The 26,993-nt window shown below is 46.0% G+C and overlaps 1 protein-coding gene across 3 annotated transcripts in view; it reads right to left on the bottom strand.

The window, feature by feature from the left end:
• Window positions 1–26,993, bottom strand: part of TRAPPC12 (trafficking protein particle complex subunit 12) — a 108,464-nt gene that overhangs the window by 33,217 nt on the left and 48,254 nt on the right. For all 3 annotated transcript variants that reach the window (XM_053587106.1, XM_053587108.1, XM_053587107.1), the window contains exons 5-6: window positions 25,986–26,124; window positions 7,860–7,972 (exon numbers count right to left, since the gene is read on the bottom strand). In XM_053587106.1, coding sequence (XP_053443081.1) covers window positions 7,860–7,972; window positions 25,986–26,124 — 252 coding nt within the window. The remainder of the gene's footprint in view (window positions 1–7,859; window positions 7,973–25,985; window positions 26,125–26,993) is intronic.

The following is a 26,993-nucleotide window of genomic DNA, read 5'->3' as shown; positions in this document are numbered from 1 at the left end:
AGGCAATCCACCTGCCTCAGCCTCCCAGAGTGCTGGGATTACAGGCGTGAGCCACTGTGCCTGGCAGCTCCACCTACTTTAAATTAAAGGATGTTCTGACCCAGGTGAATGTGCTGTTCAACGTGCCAGGCCTGCTGGGTGGAGCAGGCTCACAGCTGTGAGGACATGTCTGCAACTGTCATTTCATGGTGCCAGTTCTCTTCTTCCCCTGCAGCCAGCAGCCCTGCTGACTGACACGCTCCCAGGGGACAGTGGAGATTGCAGGTGTCCAGTGCCAGGTAAGAAAGGAGGTACTGGAGGGGCGCATCCCTGCCCAAAGCCAGTGTCACCACTGGCCTCCTGGAGCATGATGAAAGGCCACCAGGCTCAGAGACGTGCACCACAGTGCTGGGAATGGGTGATTCTATGTTAATTCTGCAATTTAAAAGAATGGAAAAGATAAGAAATCTGTGGGTTTTTTTTTTTTTTTATAACCACTAGATGACCAGGGATGTAATATGTTTTTAAAACAAAATCCCGTGAACAGATTAATGGCTTCTAATGCTCTGGTGCAGGTGCTGCATCCAGCGAGGGGCTCGCCCACAGGTGTGCCCAGTCAGGTGCCCCAGGTGTCCACTGTGACCACATTGACACCACACAGCAGCTCTCGTGTGCAGGGCACTGTCCAAGTGCTCCACAAATGTACTTTGTTCCTGTAACAACCCTAGGTGGAGGTCCTGCTGTCGCAGTGTCACATAGATGGGGAGACTGGGGCACGGGGAGCCAGCCTCACTTCAGGCATGTCTGTGCTTTGAGTCACTGTGCCTGTCCCTCCCTGCTGAAGGCAGCTGAGAAGGGGAGGACAGAGCTCTGGGGTCCATGTCCAGGACTTGGCTGTGGCCAGGATGGGGCAAGAAGCTGGCAGGGAAGGGAAGATGCAGGATGGTGTCTGTGTTCCTGGTTGGAGCACCTGGGCGTCTTCCTCACTGCTCCGTTGGCAGTGTCACAGTGGGAGCAGTGCCCACCTGCTCAGGGGCACAGAGAGCTGCAGGGGACAGGGTGCCAGGTGGCTTCTGTGGTCAAGGCCTCAGTGGTGGAAGCTTGAGGATCCCACAGGCAGGAACAGGGAGGGCAAAGCAGGCCTGGTGACCCTGACCTTCTGTCTTTCAAGAGCAGCAGAAGTGATTATAGTTTCAGGGGTGTTAGAAGCAGTAAGCCATGCCTGGACCTGGCCTGAGCAATGGGGCATCCGCACTGCAAGTGTGTCCAAAGCTGTAGAGGCCTCCTGTGCATCACAGGCCGTGTCCTCAGCTGGCTCCAGGTGGGCCGAGGGCTCTGTGGAGCTGGGTGGCCTTGCACCATCAGTGCAGACAGCGCTCAGGAATGCAGCAGCCACCAAGAGCCACATTTTGCAGACGTGGCAAGTGGTGGTTTTTAAGCACAGACAGGATTCTGTTTAACTCACAGAGATAAACCTGTGGAGGAGCACTGTCAGACTCCTGTGCGCCTTCTGTGTACAAAGTGGCACAGAACAGAGGTGTGTGGCACCAGAAGATGCAGGTTCAAGTTCAGGCTGACCTTAGGCTATCTTCTCCAGATTTTTATTTCCTCAGTTTCCTATTTTCATGTGCCTAGGTTAAACTGCAGAACTCCAATGAGAGCATAATTGAAATGTCTTGTAAACTTTAAAAATGCTGAATACAGGGCGTTGTGGTGGGCGCCTGTAGTCCCAGCTTCTCGGGAGGCTGAGGCAAGAGAATCGCTTAAGCCCAGGAGTTGGAGGTTGCTGTGAGCTGTGTGAGGCCACGGCACTCTACCAAGGGCCATAAAGTGACACTCTGTCTCTACCAAAAAAAAGAAAAAATAAAGGGTGGCGCCTGTGGCTCAAGGAGTAGGGCGCCGGTCCCATATGCCGGAGGTGGCGGGTTCAAACCCGGCCCCGGCCCCGGCCAAAAACCAAAAAAAAAAAAAAAAATTTACAACAAAAATGCTGAATAAAGACTGATTACAAATAAAAGGAGAAGCAACAAGAAATTAAAAAAAAAATTCCAGGTTTTTGCTGGGGTTTCTCTTCACCTTTTCCTTGTAATGAATAGTGCAAGGTTAGCTAGATGTGATTTGGGAACTGCAGTGGCTGTTAACTGTTAGGTGGGTTTTTGAAACTTCCAACAGCTTCCAGGGGGCAGTGGGAGGGCTGCCTTGGCAGAGGGTGAGAGCTGTAAGCTGTGCTGGGATCTGCCTATAGACCAGTGGTTCTCAACCTTCCTAATGCTGTGACCCTTTAATATAGTTCCTCATGTTGTGGTAAAGTAGCAACGAAAATGGGTGGGGGTCACCACAACATGAGGAACTGTATTAAAGGGTCACAGCATTAGGAAGGTTGAGAACCACTGCTGTAGACAGTTGCAGGGTGATGCTTCTTGGAGTGCCAGCCTCGCACCAGCTAGCCAAGTGCCCAGGCCTGCACCTTCCGGGGGCAAGTGGCACTCAGACCCCAGGGTGGGACTGGAATAGGGGAGTGGCTCTCTTTCTGAGCGCAGGAAGGGGCTTGGTGTCCTGCAGTGTGATAGGCCTGAGCTGAGGGACTAGGTGTGGAGGTTAAAGCACCTCCCACATTCTCCAACAGGGGCTGTGGCACTTCATCCCAACCCTTGCATGTGGGCCAGACTTAGTGACTCTACTTTAACAACAAAAATCAGGTGGAGGTGACATGGCAATGCTGATGATGTGATCTTCCAGATAAGGTCCTGAAAGGCAACTGTCCCTCCTCCTCTTCCCTCCCTCCTCCTCCTTTTTTTTGAGACAGAGTCTCACTTTATTGCCCTCGGTAGAGTGCTATGGCGTCACAGCTCACAGCAACCTCCAACTCCTGGGCTTAGGTGATTTTCTTGCCTCAGCCTCCTGAGTAGCTGGGACTATAGGCACCTGCCACAACACCCGGCTATTTTTTCGTTGCAGTTTGGCAGGGGCTGGGTCTGAACGCGTCACCCTCGGTATATGGGGCTGGCGCCCTACTCACTGAGCCACAGGCGCTGCCCCATGTGTTATTCAAAATAGAAAACCTGGTTGTGTTTTGCCCAAAGAGAAAATTACAGCCTTGAATGAATATCCCAGCTGTCTGACTCCATTTATATCCCATACTGCTTGATCTCAAACTGTATTTAAAAGAGCAATTTGTAACCTATTCATATTTAAAGAGACCCGAGTTCCTGTTCTGAGTCCTGTGCAGTTATCTGAGGAGGGGGTGAAGCAGGTGTTCTAATGGGTAACCGCCACCTTTGGCGGGCTGTCATGGGCTGGAGGTTGGCGTGAGATAGGTTTGGGGAACTGGTTTTGTTTATGAGGCATCTGGTACACAGGCTGCTGAGAAGCCAGCACTGAGTCCTGGACCGAGAGCCCTCTCAGAGGTGGAGCAGGTCTGCCTGAGAGCCTCAGGCTTCTCCAAAAGCCCTAAGACCTTCCCATCCTTACTGAGCCTCGGGGGTGGGGTGGGGTGGAGAACCTTTCAGAAGAGAGACTTTTCAAAGGGAAAAGAGGTTTCCTGGAGCTGCTCCATGGCACTTCAAGAGTTATTAAATACTTACCATGTACCAGGCCTGGTGCGGAGTCTCCTGGCAGCCCAGGTGGCAATGACATGCCCCATTTGCAGACAAGGGGGCTGAGGCTGCAAAGACGAGGCAGCATCACACCGCCCGGGGTCAGAATCAGCCTGACTCCAAAGCCACCCTCATAACCACTGTCTCGGAGGGGGGAGGACAGTGTCTTTTGGGAACTTAAAATCTCAAAAATACACTGTCCTTTTCCACTCAGACTACAGACTAAGATATTATACAGTACCAAGAAAAGGAGGCAAAGAAGGTAGAACTCAAGGAGCTTTTATTACCGCGAGGGTCTGCTTTTCTCAGCACTACCAAGACGCTTCAGAGCTGGTGCACCTGCTAGCTCTGCGGCCGTGAGTCACTTCCGCAGCACCAGGTTTAGTATTGGGCTGGAGGTGCTGAGTGGGGCGGCTGGGCAACCCCAGTCCACATCCTGAGGTTTGCAACAAGGGTGTGATTTTCCACTGTGAGCTGGGTCAAGATGTTAATCTTGCAAACCCTGATGACCCATTACCCATTCTGTTTGGCATCTCTCACTCCCACATTCTGGGCACAGCTGGGGAGTGTGGGCTTCTATGGCAAAGGGCTGGCCAGGCACAGGGCCTGGTCTGAGGAAGCAGGAGCTGTCCCCACCCAGTCTTTCCTTTCTTCTCTCCACTTACCACTCACTCCCACCATCTCTGATTATGCCACCTTCTCTCACTGCTGGAGCAGGAGATGAGCAGGGTAACGGAAGCATCAGGGTCAGGCGAGGTGATGCCACCGCAGTGCACTGGGGGGGCCTGCCTGAGCAGCTGGCGCTGACCACGCTAGAGGCTAGTGATGGCTGTTCTCACTCAGATTTCTGACTTTGTTTACAAATAAAACAGCAAACTGAAAATGTCCATCTGTCAGAAACCCTTTTTAGAAAAGATATTAACCCTTCCTAGAAAGCAAGCTCTCACTGCTACCTTTTTAGCAATCATCACTAGAGAAGCAAATTACATTGACGCTGTTGAATGTGTTTCTTGTTCAGAGCACACAAAACATATCTTACCCTCTGCCTCCTTGGTCAGTTGTGGGTGAGTGTCTAAACAGGTACTTTTTTTTTTTTTGAGACAGAATCTTATTCTCTTACCCAGGCTAGAGCTTAGCTCACAGCAAACTCAAACTCTTGGCTCGAGCGATCCTCCTGCCTCAGCCTCCCGAGTAGCTGGGACTATAGGTGCTCACCACAACACCCAATTAGTTTTTCTATTTTTAGTAGAGATGGAGTCTTGCTCTTGCTCAGGCTGGTCTTGAACTCCTGAGCTTAAGGGATCCTCCTGTTTCAGCCTCCCCGAGTGCTAGGATTATAGGCATGAGCTATGGTGCCCAGCCAAGAGGCACTTCTTTGTACATGGGACCCTCAGCCTGGCTAACATGGGGACAGTGGAGGCTGCAGAATTGAAAGGAACAGTGTCACCCACCCAATACCAGCAACAAATTAAATCACAAGCTAACTTGGTATCATTATGCACCGATTTCATCTAACACACCAACGGCTTCTAGAAACATGCCCAAATGGTCTCCAGAGCTTTCTGGGGACCTCGAGGAAGAGACACCTTCAGAGTAAGAAGAGAAGCAGGGGTGGGAATCGAAGCACCTGCCACTCTGGACAGCGATGGCTGTTTGTCTTTCCGAGCCATGGTCATATGGAAAACTTATTTTAAATAATGTTTTATTTTATTCTTCACTGAGTAATTACATTTGCACCAAACACTAATTCAATAAATGCCTCACAGACAATAGATAAAACCAGTATGATGTCTTCCTAGAAATAGATAAAACCAGTGCTGACTACTAGGACGTCCTGCTAAAACGGGGCCCCAGATGAAGGACTGTCCTGCTAGTCTGATATTCACGTGCCACGCACACAGTCTCTAATCGCTGGTGAGTCTTCCACAGTCAGGAAAGGCAGGCCCCTTCTGAGCACAGACGGGCTGTGGAGCCGAGAACTCCTTAACGGGCCCTACTTCCCCCTGATTTGGATACTTCTGCCACACTTTTACTTTACCAGCTGTACTACTGGCTTAATTTTATTTTCTCTTTGCCCATGGACCTTATTTAATTTTTTTAATAGAAAAAGTCTAATTATAAAATTAATACACGTGTTGTGTAAGACCTGGATGATAAAAAGGAATGAACGTGGTGACATCCTCTACCTTCCAACCTGTATATTTATTTTGTCTGAGTCATGCCGTAGTTGTAATTCTGAAGGCTGGCTCTGAATATCAGCGTGTCACGGACACTCCCCTGTGTGAAGGCTGTGGCACTGGGGTGACCATGTGGAAAACATGGCAGGACCAGCCGCCCGTGCTGTGACAGCCTCATCCTCACTTCTTCGGCTTGAACTACCACAGCATCTTATACCACAATACTCTTGTGAGCCGCCCAGAGTGCAAGCAACAGGGGACAGTCCCACTGGCCCAACCTCCAGGCCTGTGCAGCGGGGCTCAGACTGGTCTGCTCTCCTGGGCCTCTCTGCCCCTCGCTCTGCAATCACCTACAGTTCCTCCTCGTCATATGAGAAATCCCTGCTGGGCAGTGCACCCGAGCACACCTGACTTCCGCTGGAGTGGCAGTTATCAGACAGTGAAGCTCCCAATACACCTGTACAGAGGGCAGCACGTCCATCTTCTGAGTGACCTGAGCTGTCTGAACTGCCTCGCTCACACAGGGTTAAAGCTCCACTGCCCTTCTTCTGTTCCTGCTCTGTTATTTACCCACTTCCTAGCATTTATCCCACAGCCCTTCCTGACCTCCAAACTGCAAAACTGCTATGAAGAACAACAGCGGCCACAGGAGCAATGAACACAAATGGGACAGAGAATTCTTGGGAACATAAAGCCAAACAACCTACTTGCTTTCCTTCTGAAAACGACAATCCCCATTCCGTAGACTGACCTTGAGGTAAGCACACGAGATTAACACCAAGGCTCCTGGACAGCCAATGGCCTGTTTCAATCCCCCTGAAGGCGTGAAAGGACTTGCGGGCTCAGCCCAGATGTGTCCAGCTCAGCGACCACAGCTATGGCAGCCAGGCAAACTGCACTGTGCTGAGCTGCCCGAGTGTGCCCGGGGTGTGCGGCTGACACTATCGTGGCTGGGCGGAGGCAGGAGGCAGGGCCACTAACTTCTCCTCCCCAGGCAGACTCCCTGTGCCCACCGAGAGTCCACAGATCCCTGCACCTGTGAAGCCAACTGCTGGAAAAAGCAAATGAAGTAGGGAGCTGCTAAAATTTCTGGCACCGTCAAATTGGTAGATAAACCAAACTTACTAACTACTGCTTTATAAGGCATCAGGGAAGGAAGTGCACTGAGGGAGAGGAAATACAGTACTTTGGCAGCCCAGTTTCACAGAGGACTGCAGAGTGGTGCTCAAGGGAGAAGCTTCTGGAGCCCAGTGGCTTGGCCTAAGGTGGGCTCCATCTGCCCTCCCATGCCTCAGTTGCCCCAGATGTAAATTGGGAAGACTCCCCCACCTCCTTCACACGGCTGTATAAGGATTCAGTGAGCTACGGTTTGAAAACTGCTTGGCAATAGTGGCTGACTCATGAGCACACACTAAGTGCCCATGAAGCACAGCGGCAGCCTGGACAGGCCCACTGTCTGCCCCATCCCCCACTCTCCAGGGCAGCCTCCACTCCCTCCCCCCACCCGCAGAGCCTGCTTCATAGCAGGTGCTAAGTGGATCTTCTGATGGTTACACAGTATTGTGCATTTACAAGCTCGATATTGTAAACAAGAAATACTTCAGGACCAGGAAAACGGACTCTCGCAACTATTTCAGCTGACTTGACTTCTCCAACTTCAAATCACCCTACGACAGACAGTTTTCTCTCAAACACCATAGACATTTCCTAAACTGTGATATGCAGGTTAGTCAGTCATTGATTCAGAATATCTCAATATCAATTTATGTGCTTCATATTTTTGAGAATAAATAAATAATTTAACTCCATTTTAAGATTCAAGAAAAGCACTGCAAGGTAGAAAGAAGTTGGCAACACAATTCCCCCTCAACTGGTGAAAGTATAAGCAAGAAATGCAGTTTTCCTTTTTATCTTTTAAGTTACGGCGTAAAAAAAAAATGGAAGCAGACGGCGGCCCAAAGTGCCTGCAAGATGCCCGTCCAGCTGTGGGAAGGACCCCTCCTGCATGGGCAAGGACAGCAGCGCTTACTTCCCTGCTGGCAGCACCGATGTCTCCACCCTGGAGCCCCAGAACAGGGGAGGGGAGGGACGACAGCAGGACCCTTACCTTGCTGCAGACGGTCTTCACTCTGTGCAGCCTGTCGAGCGACTCCTGCGGGTTCCCCAGGTACTGCTGCAGCTCCGCGTGTAAGATGCGCATGGAGAAGGGGACCATGGAGCCTAGGATGAAACCAGAGGTGAGGCAGCCTGTCTGCAGTAACCACACGTTTCCACACCTGCGTGCTCCAAGGAGGCGTCTGCAGAGGTCCCACAGAAGTGACGACAGGATCCCTTGATTTCTTGGTGAGCCATAAAATAAATGCTACATTCCCCCATAAAGCTCTGTGTATGTTTAGAAGTTTATCTGAAGGCAGATGGAAGTGACTACCACCTCCATAGGTGTACGCCATCATGCGGAAACTATCAGAAAACGAGTAAGGCAGCAGAGACCAGCCCGCCTCCAATAAAAGAAAAACGGGGAACACTCGGCTATTCTTTAATATTTCTTCCTAATGGCAAGCTCAGTACAAAGTGGCTTAGGTGTGTTCCACAGGAAACCCCGAGGGGAGAACATGTGAGCAGGTGACTGATTCCAGAAGTGCTTCTGGGGTGAGTGGGGAGCGGAAGCGGGGTAAGGGCTGTCCAGTGGATGGGGCCCCCTGTACTGACTGCAGCTGCTGGGGCCTAAGTTCTGCCTCTGAGCTGTCCCAAAGGAGGTGAGGTGTTTGGGAGTGAGAAGTCCCCCTCCAGGGCTGCCCTGGCTCTGTGATGGGCGGGGCAGAGGGAGGAGAAAGCTCCACAGGGTCCAGTGTGGCTGCGCCCCCTCCCAGGTGAGGGTCTGGCCTGCGGCACACACACAGGCTCTAAGCACACATATACCATTGCACAGCCTGCTCAGCTCAATATGGAAATGCCAGCAGATGGCAATGACACAGATTCAGTAAGGAACTTTCAAAATAGGCGCATGCTGTTAATATTCAGACCAGGAATACGGGAAGATGCCGAGGAAACAAGCTAGTGAAATCTAACACGACATAACCTCTGAGCCTGGAGATGCCTCTCCTCCTACTCACTCACCTCTTCTGGGGGTGCTCTTGGGGCCTCCCCAAGAGAGCTTTACGGCATGGTCTTCCATAAGAAAGGTCCAAAAAGGACGTCAAAACTAAGGAACACTATGGAAGCAGTTCTACTGCAGACACCAGTCTGGAGAAAAGAAAGACAACTATCGAATTTGAGATGTTTAAGCTTATACTTTCTGATGACATCAAATACTTTCTACATCTGAAAAGGATGAATAACTGACTTTACTGTACAGCATGAATCATTTCAGTTCCCTAGAAGGAGAGTGTCCTGACCACTGGCATGACTCAATGTGGGCCTGGGCTGACACAGCGGGGCACGTGAAAGCTGTTCTTCCTTCCCTCTGCACCAAATGGAGAACCCGCAGCCCCACCATCATTCCCGCATGAGGTGGAACTGATCTCTAGGGAGCCAATATCTTAGGAACCCTTCGCTCTATAAGCTAAGCACAGAACAAAGCTCTACTGGAGTTCCCAACCCCATTTATAAACTAGCTATATAAATGAAAAGGCCGCAGGAGTTCTCTGCACTTTACCCTGACAGCTGCCCACGGACCTGGGGAAGTTTCTGCATTTAAAAGTACACATGCTGCAATAAACATTCTGGTGCAAATTCAGTGTATTCACAAGTACTATGAAATCAGTATATAATCACCTATACATCCATAGGAATGGTAAAACATAATTATAGTCCAGAAAGGAGGAGGGATGAAGAAGGACAGGGGAGGGGATATCTGGGGAGACCTAACCTAATGTGCATAATGCAACAATACATTTCTAAGCTATTAAGAAAGAGTTTAGGCTCCACGCCTGTGGCTCAAGCGGCTAAGGCGCCAGTCACATACACCTGAGCTGGCGGGTTTGAATCCAGTCTGAGCCCACCAAACAACAATGACGGCTGCAACCAAAAAATAGCCGGGTGTGCCGGGCGTTGTGCTGGGCGCCTGTAATCCCAGCTACTTGGGAGGTGGAGGCAGGAGAATCGCTTGAGCCCAGGAGGCTGAGGTTGCTGTGAGCTGTGATGCCACAGGACTCTACCCAGGGCAACAGCTTGAGGCTCCGTCTCAAAAAAAAAAAAATAGAGTGTAAATGTCTTACCACAAGTAAGTAAGCGAGGAGATGGTTACGTTAATCAGTTAGATGTAAGCATTCCACATGGTATATCAAATCAGCACATTGTATCTCATAAATGCATTAATGTACACAGTTATGATTTAATAAGGAATTAAAAAAATAAAAGTACACGTGAAAATATTTTACACTAAATGAAAATAAAACTTATCAAAGTTTGTGGGATGCAGCGAGACTACTGCCCAGAGGAAATTTTTTTAGCACTAAATACATATATTAGAAAAGAAAAATCTAAAATCAATTACCTAAGTCTCCACCTTGGGAAACTAAAGAAAGATGAGCAATATTAGCTTAAGGTAAACAGAAGGAAAGAAATAATAAAAATTAGAGCAGAAATCAATGAAATTGAAAATGGAAAATTAATAGATAAAAGCAACAAAATCAAAAGCTTATTATTCAACAAGATTAACAAAATTGATAAAACCCTCTCCAGGCTAGCAAAGAGAAGAGCAGATATCCACTACTAATACCAGAAATCAAAGTCAGATCATCACTTCCGATCCTATGGACACGAAAGGGATTATAAAGAACCATTGCGAACAGCTGTTACGTCCACAAACCTGGTAACCTAGATGAAAAGAAAACCTTTCCCCCAAAAGCACCAGCCCCGGCCCCCAGGCAGTTTTAGTGGTGTTTTCCACCAAACATCAACAGAAGAAATGATACCAATTCTCTACAATCTCCTCCAGAAAAGAGGCGCAGAGGAGCACATCCTGATTTACTCTGTGTGGACAGCATTACTCTAATAGCAAAACCAAAGACATTACAAGAAAATAAAACCATAGAACAATATGTTTTATACACATAAATGCAAAAATCCTCAACAAAATTAGCAAATTAAATACAGTATATAATAAAATTGAATTCAACAAAAGATTAGCAATCAAATCCAACAATATATAAAAAGAGGCCAGGTAAGGTAGCTCATACCTATAATCCTAGCACTTTGGGAGACTGAAGTGGGAGGATCACTTGAGGCCAGGATTTTGAGACCAACCTGGGCAACACAGTAAGATCCCATCTCTACAAAAAGGTAAAAAAAAAAATCAAAATAAGCTGGGCATGGTAGTGGGTGCTCATAGTCCCAGCTACTTGGGAGGCTGAGGCAGGAGGATCACTTGAGCCCAGAAGTTTGAGGTTGAAGTGAGCTCTGATGATGCCACTGCACTATAGCCTCGACAACAGAGAGAGACAGTGTCTCAAACAACAAAACAAAACAAAAACCGAAAAAAAGGTCCAAGTGGCATTTATTCCAGGTATGCAAGGTTGGTCTAACATTCAAAAGTCAATTAACACAATCTACCATTTTAAATAGGGTAAAGAACAAAAAATCATATCGACAGATATTAAAAAAGCATTTGGCAAATCCAACCCCCATTCATAAAAACTATCAGCAAACTAGGCACAGAGGGAAACTTCCTTACTTGATAAAGAACACCTACAAAAAAGGCTTCAGCTAACAGCATAATTAATGGTGAGAAATGACATGCCTTTCCCGTTAAGAGCATTAATAAAGCAAGAAAGTTCCTTCTCACCACTGGTATTAAACATCATACTGACAGTCCTAGCTACTGCAATAAGACAAGAAAAGGAAAACAAAAGTACACAGATTGAGAAGGAAGAAATAAAACTGTCTTTGTTCACAGATGACAATTACCTATGAGGAAGAAATCAAACGATCAACAAAAAAACTCCTAAACTTGTAAGTGATTAAAAGTTGCAGGATACAGGGTAAATATATACAAGTCCAATGGCTTCCTAAATACTAGCAATGCACAAATGTATTTCGAAATTAAAAACACTATACTATTTACAGTAGCACTAAAATAAATGTAATAATTAAGTATAAATCTGATAAAAAATAAGATCTAATAAAACAAAGTTGCAAAACTCTGATCTAAAAAAAAGTCAAAGATCGGATGGGCACGGTGACTCATGCCTATAATGCTAGCAGTCTGGGAGGCTGAGGTGGGTGGACTGCCTGAGGTCACAGGTTCAAGACCAGTCTGAGTCAGACCGAGACCCCGTCTCTAAAAAAAAGCTGGGCATAGTCCAGGCACCTGTACTCCCAGCTACTTGGGAGGCTGAGACAAGAGAATCAGTTGAGCCCAAGAGTTTGAGGTTGCTATTAGCTATGACACCAAGCACTCTACTGGGGGCGACAAAGTGAGACTCTGTCTCAAAAAACAAAAACAAAAACAAAAAAACCCACCAAAAACCAAAGAAAACCCAATAACATAAAAAAAAAATCAAAGATTTGAATAAATGAAAAGATAGTCCATTTTCATGGATAGGAAGACTTGATATAGATACGAGGTCAGTTGTTTACAATTTGATTTAGAGATTCAGTGTAATCCCAATCAAAATCCTAGCACATTATTTTGTGACGATCAACAAAATGATTCTAAAATAATATGGAAAAGCAAAAGACCCAGAATATCCTACATAGTACTGAAGAGAACAACAACGCTGGAAGGCTGACCATGCCCAACTTCAAAACATAGTATAAAGCTACAGTAAAAAGACTGTGTGGTTTTGGCCAAAGAATAAATGAATACATCAGTGGTGCAGGACAGCTGAGAAAAAGTGACCTTTGACAAAGGAGCAAAGGTGGTAATTCAATGAAAAGGATAGTTTTTCCCCCAACAGACAGCACTGGGATAACCACAAGGAAGCAAATGAATGTAGACACAGCCCTTACATCATTCACAAAAATTAACTCAAAATGGGTAACAGACCTAAATGTAAAATGCAAAAACCTTCACAACTTCTTGAACAGAACAGAGAAGAAAATCTACGGGACCTGGATTTGGTGATAACTTTTTTGATACAACTCCAAAAACATAATCCATGAGAGAAAAAATTGTTCAGTTGGATATAATTAAAATTAAAAATTTATGCTCTATGGCGGATACTATTAAGAGGATGCGGAGACAAGCCAGAGATAGGAAGAAAATATTTGTAAAACCCTTACCTGATAAAGGGATGCCTAACATACACCAAGAATTCTTAAAAATAAACAAGAAGCAAGCAAGCAAATTAGTAAAGGCTCAACAGATCTGAACAGACACCTCACCGATAAAGATTTATAAATGACAAATAAGCATGTGAAAAGATACTCATCATATGTCATTAGAGAACTGCAAACTAAAGGAACATTGCTATGCATCCGTTAGAATAACTAAAAACAAAACAAAACAAAAAAAAAATGGACAAGAGCAGATGCCAGGGAGGATGTGGACCACCAGGAACTCACGTTCACTGCTGATGGGCAGGCACAGTGGTCTGACAGCTAAACCTCTGTTCACCATAAGATGCAGCAGTCACCCTCCAGCTACGTCTCCAAAGCCTCTGAAAACTATGGCTACACACAAACCTGCAGAAGAATGTTTGTAACAGCTTTATTCGTAATTGGCCCAAACTAGAAGGAACCAATATAGCCTTTAATTGATGAGTGGGTAAATAAGCTGTGGTATATCTATGCAATGGAATAGTACTCAGCAATTAGAAAGGTACTATCAGGGCGGTGCCTGTGGCTCAGCGAGGAGGCCACCGACCCCATATACAGAGGGTAGCGGGTTCAAACCTGGCTCTGGCCAAAACTGCAACAACAACAACAACAAAAATAGCCGGGCATTGTGGCAGGCACCTGTACTCCCAGCTACTCAGGAGGCTGAGGCAAAAGAATCACCTAAGCCCAAAAGCTGGAGGTTGCTGTGAGCTGTGACGTGATGGCACTCTGCCAAGGGTGACAAAGTGAGAGTCTGTCTCTAAAAAAAAAAAAAAAAAAGAAAAAGAAATGTACTATCAAAGCAGAAAAAGGCATGGTGGACCCACAGGGGCACACTCCCCAAGTGAAAGAAGCCCTTCTGAAAAGACTACGCACTGTCTGAGTCTGGAAAAGGCAAAGCCATGGAGACAGTAAAATCCCCAAAACTATGGGTATTAAAATGTGGGGCATGAAGATTTTTAGGGCAGTGGAACTGTTCTGTTGGTAACTCAATGGACACATGACATTACGATTTTTATTTTTTAAGGGACAGGCTGTTGCTCTGTCACTAGGGTAGAGTGCAGGGAAGTCATCATAGCTCACTGTAACCTCAAACTCCTGGGCTCGAGTGGTCCTCCTGTCTCAGCCCTTGGAGTAGTGGAGATAATAGGTGCGTGCCACCACACCAGCTAATTTTAATTTTTTTTGTAGACGTTGAGGCCTCAAAGACCTGGCCTCCCAAAGTGCTGGAATTGTAGGTGGGAGGCACTTGCTGGTCTCACATGACATTCTGCATTTCTTAAAACCCACAGAATGTACTATACCAAGAGTGAAACCTAATACAGCCTACAGACATTGATATTAATGAGCCAATGCTGGTTTACCAATTGTAATAAATGTACCCCAGTACTGCAAAATGTTGATAGATATCAATAATGTGAGATGTTAATAACAACTGTGTGGAGCAAAGAGGGTACATGGAGCTCTCTGCTCAAATTTTGTGTAATTAAAAAAGACTGCACATAGACTTCAGAACACAATCAAGGTGGCATCCCCAAAGTATTGGAATGAGACAGAAGCTCATTCTTTTTTTTGAGACAGAGTCTCACTTTGTCGCTCTTGGTAGAGTGCTGTGGCGTCACAGCTCACAGCAACCTCAAACTCTTGGGCTTATGTGATTCTCTTGCCTCAGCCTCCTAAGTAGCTGGGACTACAGGTGCCCAGCACAATGCCCAGCTATTTTTAAAGATGGGGTCTTGCTCTAGCTCATGCTGGTCTGGAACCTATGAGCTCAGGCAATCCACCCGCCTCGGCCTCCCAGAGTGCTGGAATGACAGGCGTGGGCCACTGTGCCTGGCCTGAAAGGGAGTTTTAATAAGCACAGTTGACATATGTGGATGCCACTAGGAAAAATGATAAAATCAGATCCATTCCTATTGGGGATGGGCAGCGCAGGGCAGGGACTTATTCTTAGGCTATCAAACTGGAACTTTAAATAAGTATTTTCTCTTTGAAACAATTATCATGTGTAGTGACTGGCTGGACTCTATTCAAGGTACAATCAAGTGTTAAATAGGCCTTTGTGGGCTGAGCCAAGGACTGGATTAGGCCTGTAATAGTTTCTAACACCAATGGCTTTGTCCATGAACTTCTGGAGTACAAGTGGTTAGCGTACGTGGTTGGTTTGTTTAGCAAAGCCATAGAAAAGTGGATGTTAATTTGATGAATATTATAAAAAAAGTATTTTCTATATGGCACATGTAGCTTCAAAGTTCACAACTTTGAATGAAATACAGTTTATTTTTACCCTGAAGTGAAAAGCAGACTATGTTAACTGCATTTGCAAGCTGGTGGGAAAAGACAGGAATACATTTTGGAACAGAGTTATGAATGGAAGGTGAGCTCAAAAGTAACAGGGACACCTACTGACTCTCAAACCTTTGAGCCCTCTGACCATCTTCAATTTTTGCCACTGAGACTTTTTTTTTTTTGAGACAGAGTCTCAAGCTGTTGCCCTGGGTAGAGTGCAGTAGCATCATAGCTCACAGCAACATCCAACTCTTGGGCTTAAGCGATTCTCTTGCCTCAGCCTCCCAAGTAACTAGGACTACAGGCGCCCACCACAACGCCCGGCTATTTTTTGGTTCTAGTTCTCATTGTTGTTTGGCAGGCCGGGCTGGATTCGCACCTGCCACCTCTGTTGTATGTGGTTGGCACCCTAGCCGCTGAGCTACAGGCGCCGAGCCGGACTTGGTTAGAAATGAAAGAATCCCAGACCCACTGCACCAGCATCTGCACAGGATCCTGGGTAGCCTGTGTGGGTGTGAGGGTGGGAAGGCACTGCCTTGTCGGTGGGAGATTAAAATTCACCAGCCCAAAGCTGTCAGGTATATCATCTATGTTTTTATAAATAAGGCTCCAATGCACACCTCAGCACATTAGGATCAAATTAAAACGTGTAATCAGGGTCTAGAAAAAAAGAAAAAAAACAAAAACAAAAAAACGTGTAATCAGTACCATGAAGTGCATTCGCCATTATCATGTAAGATGACATCTCTCCTTGTTACATACGGTTTTCTTGCTGTCTCCTACCCTTTTACAAACCACACAGGTTGTAATCCTACATGGGGCTAAGGCAAGGAAAGTCAACAAATTCCACCTGCACTTTTACTGGGGACAGCAGTGAGCTGTGGGGTCAAGTTCCCCTGCTACTCCCCTGCTCCCTCCACTAGCAGGTACTGGGGAGCTGCCCTGCTTCTGCTCTTCAGGGCACAGGGACCGCCACTTTGTGAACATTTACCTATTTCCTCCTGGAATTTGAGGGACATGTTGAGTAAAATCACAAATAAAGCTAGTACTAATGTAGGAAAATTCTTTCAGAATTAAATTTTAACTTACTTTTTAAAAAGAAAAAAATTTTAACATGTTATTTTAAAAATACTCACAAGGCTTTCCCCTGCTCCTGATACAACCATTAAAAAACCAAATTATCTCCAGGGACCTCTTGGGCACCTGTGTTCCCACACAGGGTGACAATGCCCCACAGTCTCACAGCCTAGAGAGACCTGAGAGGGTGTCTCTGAGACACCCTCTGTCCCCTCACCCTCTCTTCCGTTGTGTGCACGGTTGCTTACCAAGTAAACAAACGTGCTAGTTCCAATTCATCAGAACTTGCCGACACGCAGCCCCACAGGCCCCTCTGAAGCAGCCAGTGATCCTAACGGGCCTCCTTTGACTGGACTCTGAAAACTGGACTCTTACCAGACAGACACAGAAACAAGGTCAGATGGCAGTGAAGGGAGCCCAGGCTTCCCTCTTCCTCAAACACACCACTATATTTGCGAGTCTTTCTTAGAAATATCAGAACAAAGCAGAGACTGAAGCAGGAAAAATGCTTCCTTCTCATTAACCTGTGTCACCAAAAAGCTCTTGTACAGATCAATAATCTTAAGGAAAAAAAATCTGGAGGAACACACACACATATGAAAAAGAAAAATGAAAGAAATAAAATGAGGAAAACACCCCTACCTAAAAAAATCATGCTGTTCATAGACTCGAAATAAGAGACGACAGCACCTGCAGAAACACCGTCTACTAATTCCAGATTGAATGCGCTGATCTAACAAACACTTACTGCCAAACTCAAGGTGAGGCACCAGATAGACAAAGTGAGAGGCGTGGTCACTGTCCTGGAGGACGCCACTCCTTCTCTTTATAAAACACATACGGAACCTGCTTCCATGTAGCTCAGATTGTTGGTTTTAAATAAATGCACATGAAGTACCTTTACAGGACTCTCTTGGTGACCAAACCCAGCTGTCTCTGAAGAGTGACAGTGGGAGTCTCAGTGGAGTCCCTTCATGCTGGGGAGAGCTGTCACTGAGATAAAATATGCAAGGCTTCCCCACCAGCCTCGGGCCTGTCTTTCTCCTGCAGGGAGAAAGTGCCTCAGGGAAAGAGAGGGGCTAGTCAGTATCTGCAAGGAAAAATAATTCCTCCTGGAACTCTCTCTCTGGAAGATTCCCACGCATCGTCATGACCTGCCAAAAGCTAGGTTGGTATAAATACTGTAGAAGCGTTCTCATTAATCATTTAGAAAACATTAAATGAAAATACTCCTACAAAATTTATCATAGACAGTCCCCCGTCATGCTGAAAATCCATACTGCTACTACAGAGAGGAGAAATGTGTCAAAAGTGCCAGGCCTCAGTGCTGGGCAGTGACAAATGACAAATGAAAGGGAAGAAAGGACCGGCTCTGGCTCCATGTCAGCGGCAGGCCGCTTTCTGCCACTTGCCAGCTGTCTGTGCTGCGCAGACTGTGGCATGTCCAGAGCTTCTGTGCAAACCGGGAAGACTCGGACAGGCCAGGCTGCCGTGAACACTGAGCTGGGCAGGGGAAAGCCCGTGCTGCCTGGCCCAAAGAGTGCGCTCAAAGGACCCCACTGTACCGTGTGCCCCATGTTAACAGCGTCACTCCTTCTTCAGTGAGGCCCAAATTCAGAAATGTGCCATAGCATTTCCATCTTATTTTCAAGTTAGGAAAAAGTTTGCTGGGATTGCTGTGCTATATTTATTTCCCTAGACACGGCCCTCTGTCGCTGCCTGTCTGGGTGGTCCTTTCTCCACCTTGACGTTAGCAGGCAGCTAGGGCAAGTGCCACGCCCTTGGTCCCCTCCTTCCACTTTTCAATGCTGTGGCCACTGTCCCATGTACGTAGGTGTCCTACCAAGAACACAGTGCCCCACTCACAACCCTCAAGTCACCTTCCACTTCAATGCTACATTGTAAATTAAAAAAAAATATGCTGAGGCAGTCCTAAGAGGAAAAATATCTTAAATATTTATTGTTTAATGACTCATTCCACTGAGGTTTCCAGAGCCATGAAGCATGAAGGCAGACTCAGGACTGGGTCACAGGCCCCCACAGTGAGCCCCATTCGGGCATATCTGATCCAGGTCTGACTTCCGTTCACTGATGAGCAAAGACAAATTTGGAATTTCACTGCAAAACTTCCTGTGGGCAAAGCAGGTTAAGAAGAAGGCTTCATTTGGGTGTTCTGATGTTAAAAATGGAACCCAATACTGAAATTTTCTTTAATAGTCTGTTCTTAATAAAAAATGCCAGAAATGTCAAATTTCATAACATAAATAAGCAAGGAGAAAAGCAGTAATATTAACTAACAGGCCTTGCCAAAGAAGTAAAGTAGAAAGAACACGTCCGGCAGTTAAGTGCTTGAGAGCTCCGGTGTAAAACAATACGGAATGGAAGTGAGACTCGGGCAGAGAGAGTGAGCTCTGAGAGATGAACTAATTTAGTCGTGGAAAATAAAATCAACACTTGAAATATGCTGAATATTTAATTCTGAACTATCATGTGTGGTTCTATGTTGACAAAAAACAGTATTTAACTTGGGAACTCAAAATGTGCATCTCATGATTCAGGAAGGAGGGTGGCAAAGGAATGAAGACCCTGGAGGACCCTCAGTGCAGAGGGCGGACAGCTCACGGGGGGTGTGAGTGACGGTAATCTGTAAGAATTAAGTTCTGAAATAAGATTTCATGTTAAGTCACTCTATATCTAAAAATTGGAAGTGAATGCAGCCTGTTTCTTAAACAAAATATTGAAGGTAATCAAAATGTTTTACTTCCAACAGAAAGAGCTTCTGGCCACATACTCCTCCAGATGCACGGGGAGTTCAAGTGAACAGTTTAAAGCAGAGCAGTACTTTATTTATTTATTTATTTTTTTTTGAGACAGAGTCTTACTTTGTTGCCCGCGGTAGAGAGCCATGACGTCATAGCTCACAGCAACCTCAAACTCTTGGGGCTCAAACGAGTCTCTTGCCTCAGTCTCCCAAGTAGCTGGGACTACAGGCGCCCACCACAATGCCCGGCTATTTTTAGAGGCAGGGGTCTCACTCTGGCTCAGGCTGGTCTTGAACCTGTGAGCTCAGGGCAATCCACCTGCCTCAGCCTTCCAGAGAGCTGGAATTATAGGCGTGAGCCACCGTGCCCAGCCCAGAGTGGTACTTTAACAATTCCAAGCACTAAGTAAGTTTTACCTGCCCACTGTTATCTTGACTTTTTTGGAACAAGAAGGGGAATTTCAAACAACAGATTAAGAAAATGGTAGTAGGGGTCTGGGAAAATTTAGTTGTCTTAAAAAAAGATGAAATCAACCATTTCAGGGAGGGAGATTCTGTAGATAAAAGCACAGTGTGTATGACACAAGAGTGAACTCCAATGTAATCTATGGACGTTTGTTAATAATTCTGTACCAATACTGGTTCATAAAACAATATCATGCTGATTTAATGATATTATCCATGGATATAATTCCTGTCAATACTTCTGTTACTTTGGGAGGCTGAGGCAGGAGGATTGCTTGAGCCCAGGAGTTTTGAAATGGCTGTGATCTAGACACCACCACTGTACTCCAGGGGGAGTAAGATATTATCTCTCAATAATAAACAAACAAACAAACAAAAAAAGCCAAAAAAACAAAATATCTCTCAGGAAGACAAACCCTACAGTGGGAGAAACAACTGTTCTAATGTAATAAATATAAAATAAAAAAGTTAAAAGAAAACTAAAGAGGGCTATTACAGGCAAATGAGGAATGATTCTCAAACAAGGAACCATGCAGGATTTCTGGAAAGGTATTTTAAAGTCCCAAAGTGCAGGTATTTCTGAAGTTCTCAACATTTAAGACAAACAGACAAAAACAAAAATGCTTTTGGTGCTGGGCAAAGGCTGGTGTCCAAAGATCCTGCCACTTTCTTCTCTCCCCTGGGGTGGGACGGCCATAGCCTGCGTGGGTGGGTGGGGGTCTGAGAGGACACAGGCTAAGCTGAGGGCTCGTCCCATTTCACTCCTGTTGGAGACAGCCGAGCAGCAGGGGCCTTGGGAAGCCAGGACACACCAGGGGAGGGTGCCCGTAACAGGGGCACACAGGCAGTGCCTTGGGGCTCCAGGCGAAGAGACTCACACGGGCTGCTGCACAGGCGCCCTCTCCACGCCCAGCAGCCGGTCTCAGAGTGCACAGAAGCTCAGTTAGGAAAGTGTCCTGGAAAGCGGTTCACAGATGCCCTCACTTACCTCAACCGACCAGGCCATGACATAGGATTGTTTGCATCAGTTTATTATTTCTATCCGTTTATCATTCCACAGTGTGTGGAATCAAGATGGTATTCTTAAAATGTGTTACTTGTCAAACCAAAATCATTATGTTGGTATTTTTAAATTAGCATTTTCAGGGTTGAAAATAATTATTTCCTAGAATGTGGGAAAACACTCTAAAAATACATAATAAAGTATCGAATACCTAAAATATAGAAAGAACCTCAACAAATCAAACAAAAGATAACCCAATAGAAGCAGCGCCAACATTATGAGAGAGGGAGTCCTGGAAAAGAGACTGCAGCAAAAGGACACAAGAGCCTGGGTAGAAATCAGGAAGATGTGAGTCACGGTAAAAGGCAGAACTTCAGACCCACCCGGTCTGGCAGCGACAGCGACAGACATACCACTAGGGGACGGAACCACACACGCTGCTGGTGGGAGGGGAAATGAACACAGCTGCTCTGGAAAGGAACTGGGCTGTTTCTTAGAACACGGAAAACCCAAATGCCACGCAACCCCCCAATTTAATTTATACTCAGAGACTCTTGAACGTGTGCACCATGAGAGACGTACAAGGCAGTCCTAACATATCGTTCCTAAGACCCTCAGACTGGAAAGATCCTAACTGTCCGTCCATGTGGACAGGAGTAAGGTTTTGATGGGAAAAGGTAAAGCAGAATGAAGGAAGACGCATTTGTGAATTACGTTTAAAAAGTACCTTAAGGCAGCTCTTGACATACACGTGTCAATGTCTGTAGTTCCGTGTGTCTTAAGCATATATGTGAAGGACACGGCACAAATCCACAGTGCACCTGCTGCCGGGAGGGGTGGACGTGGGGAGCAGCCCCACAGGCTGGAACAGTGAGGGACATTTACATTTACTACAAAAAGGTCTGGAGCCAAGATGAAGAAGGGTTATATTCGTTAATTGTCTTAAGTGTTAAAATATTTGTATTTAAAAATCTATTAAAATAATATAAAAAAAGGTAAAATAAATGAATGGGCATAGATGGTTTAATCTGGGAGGAACGTGGCCTCCTGCATAGCTAAGAAGCGCTCTGTCTCAGCTATGGTTAGAAAGAACCCACAGACGGGCCTGGTTTCCACATCACAGAGATATAAGCAGGAAAAAAAACTTTAGGACACATTTATTAGCTCCTCTGTCCCTGGAGACAAGTGGTAGATGGTATTGCTCTGCAACTCAAGTTCCATTCTTAGAGATAAGATAGTGGCTAAGAGCAAGTATCCTGAAACTGTTTTTATTCTTGCTGTTTTGACATCTCCTGCCAGCACAACCAACCCTGCTCCTGAGTTTCCCAAAGCCCTACAGGTGGAGGGCTCAGCTGCCGCATTTAACTCTGATGTGCTGGGCTGAGGTCATTAAAGCTGTCCTGTCTGCACGTGTGTCCTGCAGGGACGCAGGGAGCCACCGGCTAATGAGAAGATGCAGACAGTCTGCTCCAGCCCTCAGCAGCAGGCTTCTCAACACCAGCCTAGGCTTCCAGGCGCCTCCCTCAGGCCACAGAGCCTGACATGGCTTCTCCCTACCTCCTGGGCCCTGGGAGGAGGGGGGATGAGCCAGAGACAGAGTGAAGGGAGGTGCAGAGGAGATGAGCAGGGACAATGGAGACAGGGCACCGAGGCCACCTCCTGCAGCTCTGACCTCTGTCCTCCCTGATCCTTCTGGGGACAGGAGGCAGATTCCAAACAATCAAGCAAAACACAGCGCTAAGTGCCAGGAAGCAAACTTGTCCCCCCTTTTTTGAGGGAAGCTGAAAGTAATTGACTGAAATTGGTAGAAATGTCAGAGAAATAATATATCAGCCACAATACGGTTCCTGTCTTGAATGAAAATTGAAAAAAAAAAAAAAACCTTTATAATTTTTACACATGATTCATTGTATGTCTTGTTATAAATATTCTGAATGGGTAAAAATTACGCCCAATATTTAAATGAAATATATTAAAGCTCATTCATAAAAATTATTTGTTTATTACAAATTATTTGTTTATATTATTACAGCCTCCTTTGAGAAGCACATTTTCACAACTTGCTTTGTTTATGTATTGCAAGCGAAAATTAAATGAATGAATCAAAATCCTACATTTATGCTTGTTATACCACAAAATGAGAAGAATTAGTAAACATTCGGCGTGTTGTTGTGGATGAATGTTAATACACTATAGCTAAAGCATATGTATGATTTATGCCTATTTCTTAATTTAAATTAGCTGCTTAATGATGCACAGCTACTCCCTTCTCTTTATTCACGTACCGATGCAGTTTAATTTCAGGCAGAATCGGAAGACGCTCTTGAGACTGGATCGCACGCCCTTGGGTGACGTGTCCTCACAGAGAAGCGGAAGGGGGACGTAGTCCTATAACTGAACCTACGAATTTTTATTATTTTAAAGGAAGCTTGGTGTCATCTCTGTCAAACTTCTCTTCTTAAAGACAGGTGAATACTGCGGCAGAGTCCTCAGTATGTTCTAAAATGGGACTCACAGGGGATGTTAAGCATTCAGGACAGCAACGGCCGGGAACAGATGGGCGCTGCAGGCTTTGACGAGGCCACCAGAGGCAACACCTGCCTTTAGTTTTGCTGATCCTTCAGAAGTAGTTGATGCATCATGGTCACTCTGGATGCACAATTCCTGTGGCCCTCAACAGGAATAGACCCCAGCACCTCATGCAGCTACAGGCTATGGGCATCTGGGAGTTTAGCACCAGTAGGAGACGGACCTTTGTGCTCAAAGCCCCAAGTTCTTTGACAGCAGCAGACGAAACACCACTGAAATCAGCTGCCATTTCCCAGGTCCAGATGGGGGTCCAAAGTCTGGTCTGTGCGTGTGAATGAGGTGGGCACAATCGGGCAGGGCTGGAGAGGAGGTGCCAGGGCTGCTGTCAGCATGAGTGGGAAAATGCTTATCTATGCTGAAGGAAAACATAGATGTCCCCTTACACAAAATACGGGAACAGCCGTCTCTTGACTACCAAAGCCACTAGGCACAGCTGACGAAACAGAAACATCCCCAAGCCTGCCCACATAAGAGCGCCTTAAACCCTTCCCCTTCTTCAGAACGATTACTGAGAAGGGACAGACGCACTCCTCTTTTTGGGCTGGAAGTTTTCCTCAAGGCCTTATATGTGGTATGCAAAGGATGTCCCTTTGTTAGCTACAAAGTGGCAATGACAGAGTCAAGAGACCTAGTAATTTACAAGCTAGAAAAGTATTTCCCGAACAAGCAGGGGTGGCTGTATCTCCTCAAACACACAGGGGTGTGGGAATCACCGACGGGTGGGGACTGAATGGACGGGTGAACTGGGAGGGACGCAGACGAGATGTGCTGATAGAGAAGAAGATGGTAAAACTCTGCTCCCCAGTGACAGTGCTCAGGACTGGCTGTGGGAGGAGAACCATCCTTTATTTATTTATTTTATTTATATTAAATCATAGCTGAAGGAAGTAAAGATGTGTTTATCTAACCAGGCCAGCAATGTCAGCAAGGGGCCCTCTGGAAAGTCCCAGAACCCCTCTGACTTCACCTCTTTCCCCTCTGGCCATGCCCCCGCAGACGGGCTGTGCATCTGAGCACCCTCCTCCAGGTGGGTGCTGACTTTGCTCTGCTCTCTCCTGGCTGTGCGGAAGGCTGACAGGGCTTGACAGGCCACTGGGTGTAGGGAGTGTCACAAATCGATGCTGAGGTCTACGTCTGTGGGTGATGGTGGAGTCTAGGTCTGTAGATAACGCAGCAGTGGATTCCCACATGTGTGGGTGATAGTGGTGTGGCAGGCCCTGCTTGGCTGGTTCACCTCCGCTGAACCCTGCCAGCCCAGCCAAGACAGTCTCTTCGGTTTATGCACTGTTTTAGGTATTGAGATTGCCTTTAACATTTTTCTTTTCTATAATACAAGGGGTAAATTCCCTTAGACAAAAGGAAGAAACGTTCCTAATACCAATAAGGCTAAAGGTGCAAAAGCATCCAAAAATGATAAAAATCCTCCTCCATCCAGGGATAACTCAGCATAATACAGCCTAGTTCCTGCCAACTCATGCTGTGAAAAGTTAGCTGACAAAGACAAAGCTTGGGGACCAGAGGATGGTGACTCTATCCTTTCCTAGATCCCTTCCAAGGAAACTGGATCCGAGTTTTAAGGAAAAAGCACAAAAGAAGCGGAAAGATTTGCTTTTATTTCTAGCCTTCACGGTTCATTAATTTACCTACCAACATCAATCAAGTTACACAGAATGTTGACATCAAGTTTTGTGACTTCTATAGCAATTGCTCTCAGGCCTTTGTCCACTCCAGTACCGTCATTATTTTATATTTTCTACCTTCAGTTAGGCTCTAACTTCCCTGACAACCAGGACCACTGTGGAATCCAACAAATACTGACTAGTAGATCTTACAGAAACATGGCAATGTGAGTCTAATTTGTTGCTGACTGATTCAGAATAGAATAAGAAAAACAATAACTGCAATAATTTTTACTATGTGCCAGCCACTGTCCCAGAGAAGTGACATACATGACACCCGCTTGTCTTCGTGACATCCTTTACGGAAGCAGCAGGATTACCATCTGTTTTACCACTAAGGGTACTGCGGACAGAAGCATCAAACAACTTGCTGGAGGTTCACGAGTTACGGTCTGACTGCAGGGCCCAGCTTTCAGTTGATGAGCCTGCACTGCGGCTCTGGAGACCCCCTTCTAAGGCTGTTTTCTATTTTGTGAAGGCTGCACACAACTTACCAGGTCCTCCACCAGGAGATGCACGTCCCACTTTGAGGCTCCCAGTGGGGCAGGAGGTCTCATAATCTGCCCCCCTTACTTCCTTCCACCCTCGTAGGACTGACCTGTGTTGTGGCTTGTGTTTCTCAGACAGGAGTCGTGACCTAGTGGGTGGGTCATGAGCAGACTTTGAAACTAAATTAAATCAGAATAGACACTAACAGAAAATATTACAGTGTGTGCTGCGTGGTAAGAGGCGTATTGTTTTGGGAATGCTTTTGTTTCATTCATATGCGCACGCAGGTACGTGATGAAAGCTACTTGTTACTGGGAAACACAGTTTGAAGTCCACTGCCCAAGTCCTTGCAGCGCGTCATGGTCATGCTGCTTCGACACAGCAGGTGCCTGACAAATGGTTGTTAAATGAACCAAGGAAGACTTCAGTGAGTACTTGTAGGGCAGGTTATTGATAAAGCTGGGCAAGATCATTCTGTAAGTCAAGGGTTATTGCTAGTACTTATTTGATTTTTTTTTAGGAGTGGGAAAATAAAGAAAACTGAGGAAACCTAATTATAAATCAAAGGGAAGCACAGCAAAATACATGCAAGTGTACAAATACTGAACGTCACTGTCTCACCTCTGCGCCCAGGGTACACGTGAGGGTAGTATTCATAATAAAGGTCTGGCTGATCAAGATTTCCAAAGGGTTCAAATTCCATTTCTGCATTCTGGAAAAGGCCCAACTTCACCAGGAGTGCCAGCCTCACAAACCAAAGCTAAAAACACAAAATACAGTGGAAAAGCGGGTTATCTGCACGTTATCAAGTTCAGAAATTCCTAATCCTTATTGATTTATATAAGAGGTAAATCTCTAACATATTAAAATGGGGCGAACCTAACTTTCTATCTTTATAGTTTTGCATAATCATGTTTATAAAAATATTCTTCAAACTGGGCACAGGAACACACGGCCTTTTTAGTCCAGCTACTCGAGAGGTTGAGGCAGGAAGATCACTTGAACCCAGGAGTTCCAGTACAGCGTGGGCAATACAGCAAGACCCTATCTCCAACAAAAAGGGAAAAAGAAAAAACCATCTTGGGCTTAGTAACAATGATGTGAGCAGTTTTACATTTCTGTTTACTTGGCTAAGTAAACAATATCTATTGGGCAGACTGTGTGAGCAAAGCACTACACTATATGTTTTGAAGACAAGCAAGCACAGCCCTTTCCAAAGGAGCACATATCATCTGGAGAGTGGGAATGAGGGTGGGAAGTGGGAATTGGCAGGGGGAGGAGGGCGGGGCAGGAGAGCAGGGCGGACCGTGCTTGAGCACTGTTCTATTCGGAAGAGTGCAGAATGTCAAGAGGCCACAGGTTAAGGAAGGACCTACAGGTGCCGGGAGTGTCCAGCACGGGAAAGGCCTGTGCATGGTGAGCTTCCAAGTGGCTAGCACGCAAAGTGCATTGAGGAAGATGGCGGGAATCACACCAGGGAGCTCCAAGGCCAGAGACTTTCATATTTACGAGGCATCTTAAATAGGACCTGATTCAATGTCATCTTACTGATGAGAAAAATGAAGCTCATTAAGTATTCACCGATGGATGAAAGGATGAGAAAACATGGCACATGAGGCATTCGATCGT

This window comes from Nycticebus coucang, chromosome 4, assembly GCF_027406575.1.
Source record: "Nycticebus coucang isolate mNycCou1 chromosome 4, mNycCou1.pri, whole genome shotgun sequence".
Classification (NCBI taxonomy): Eukaryota; Metazoa; Chordata; class Mammalia; order Primates; family Lorisidae; genus Nycticebus; species Nycticebus coucang.
The sequence above is the reverse complement of the archived record's forward strand: the minus strand, read 5'-3'. Positions and strand labels throughout refer to the sequence as shown.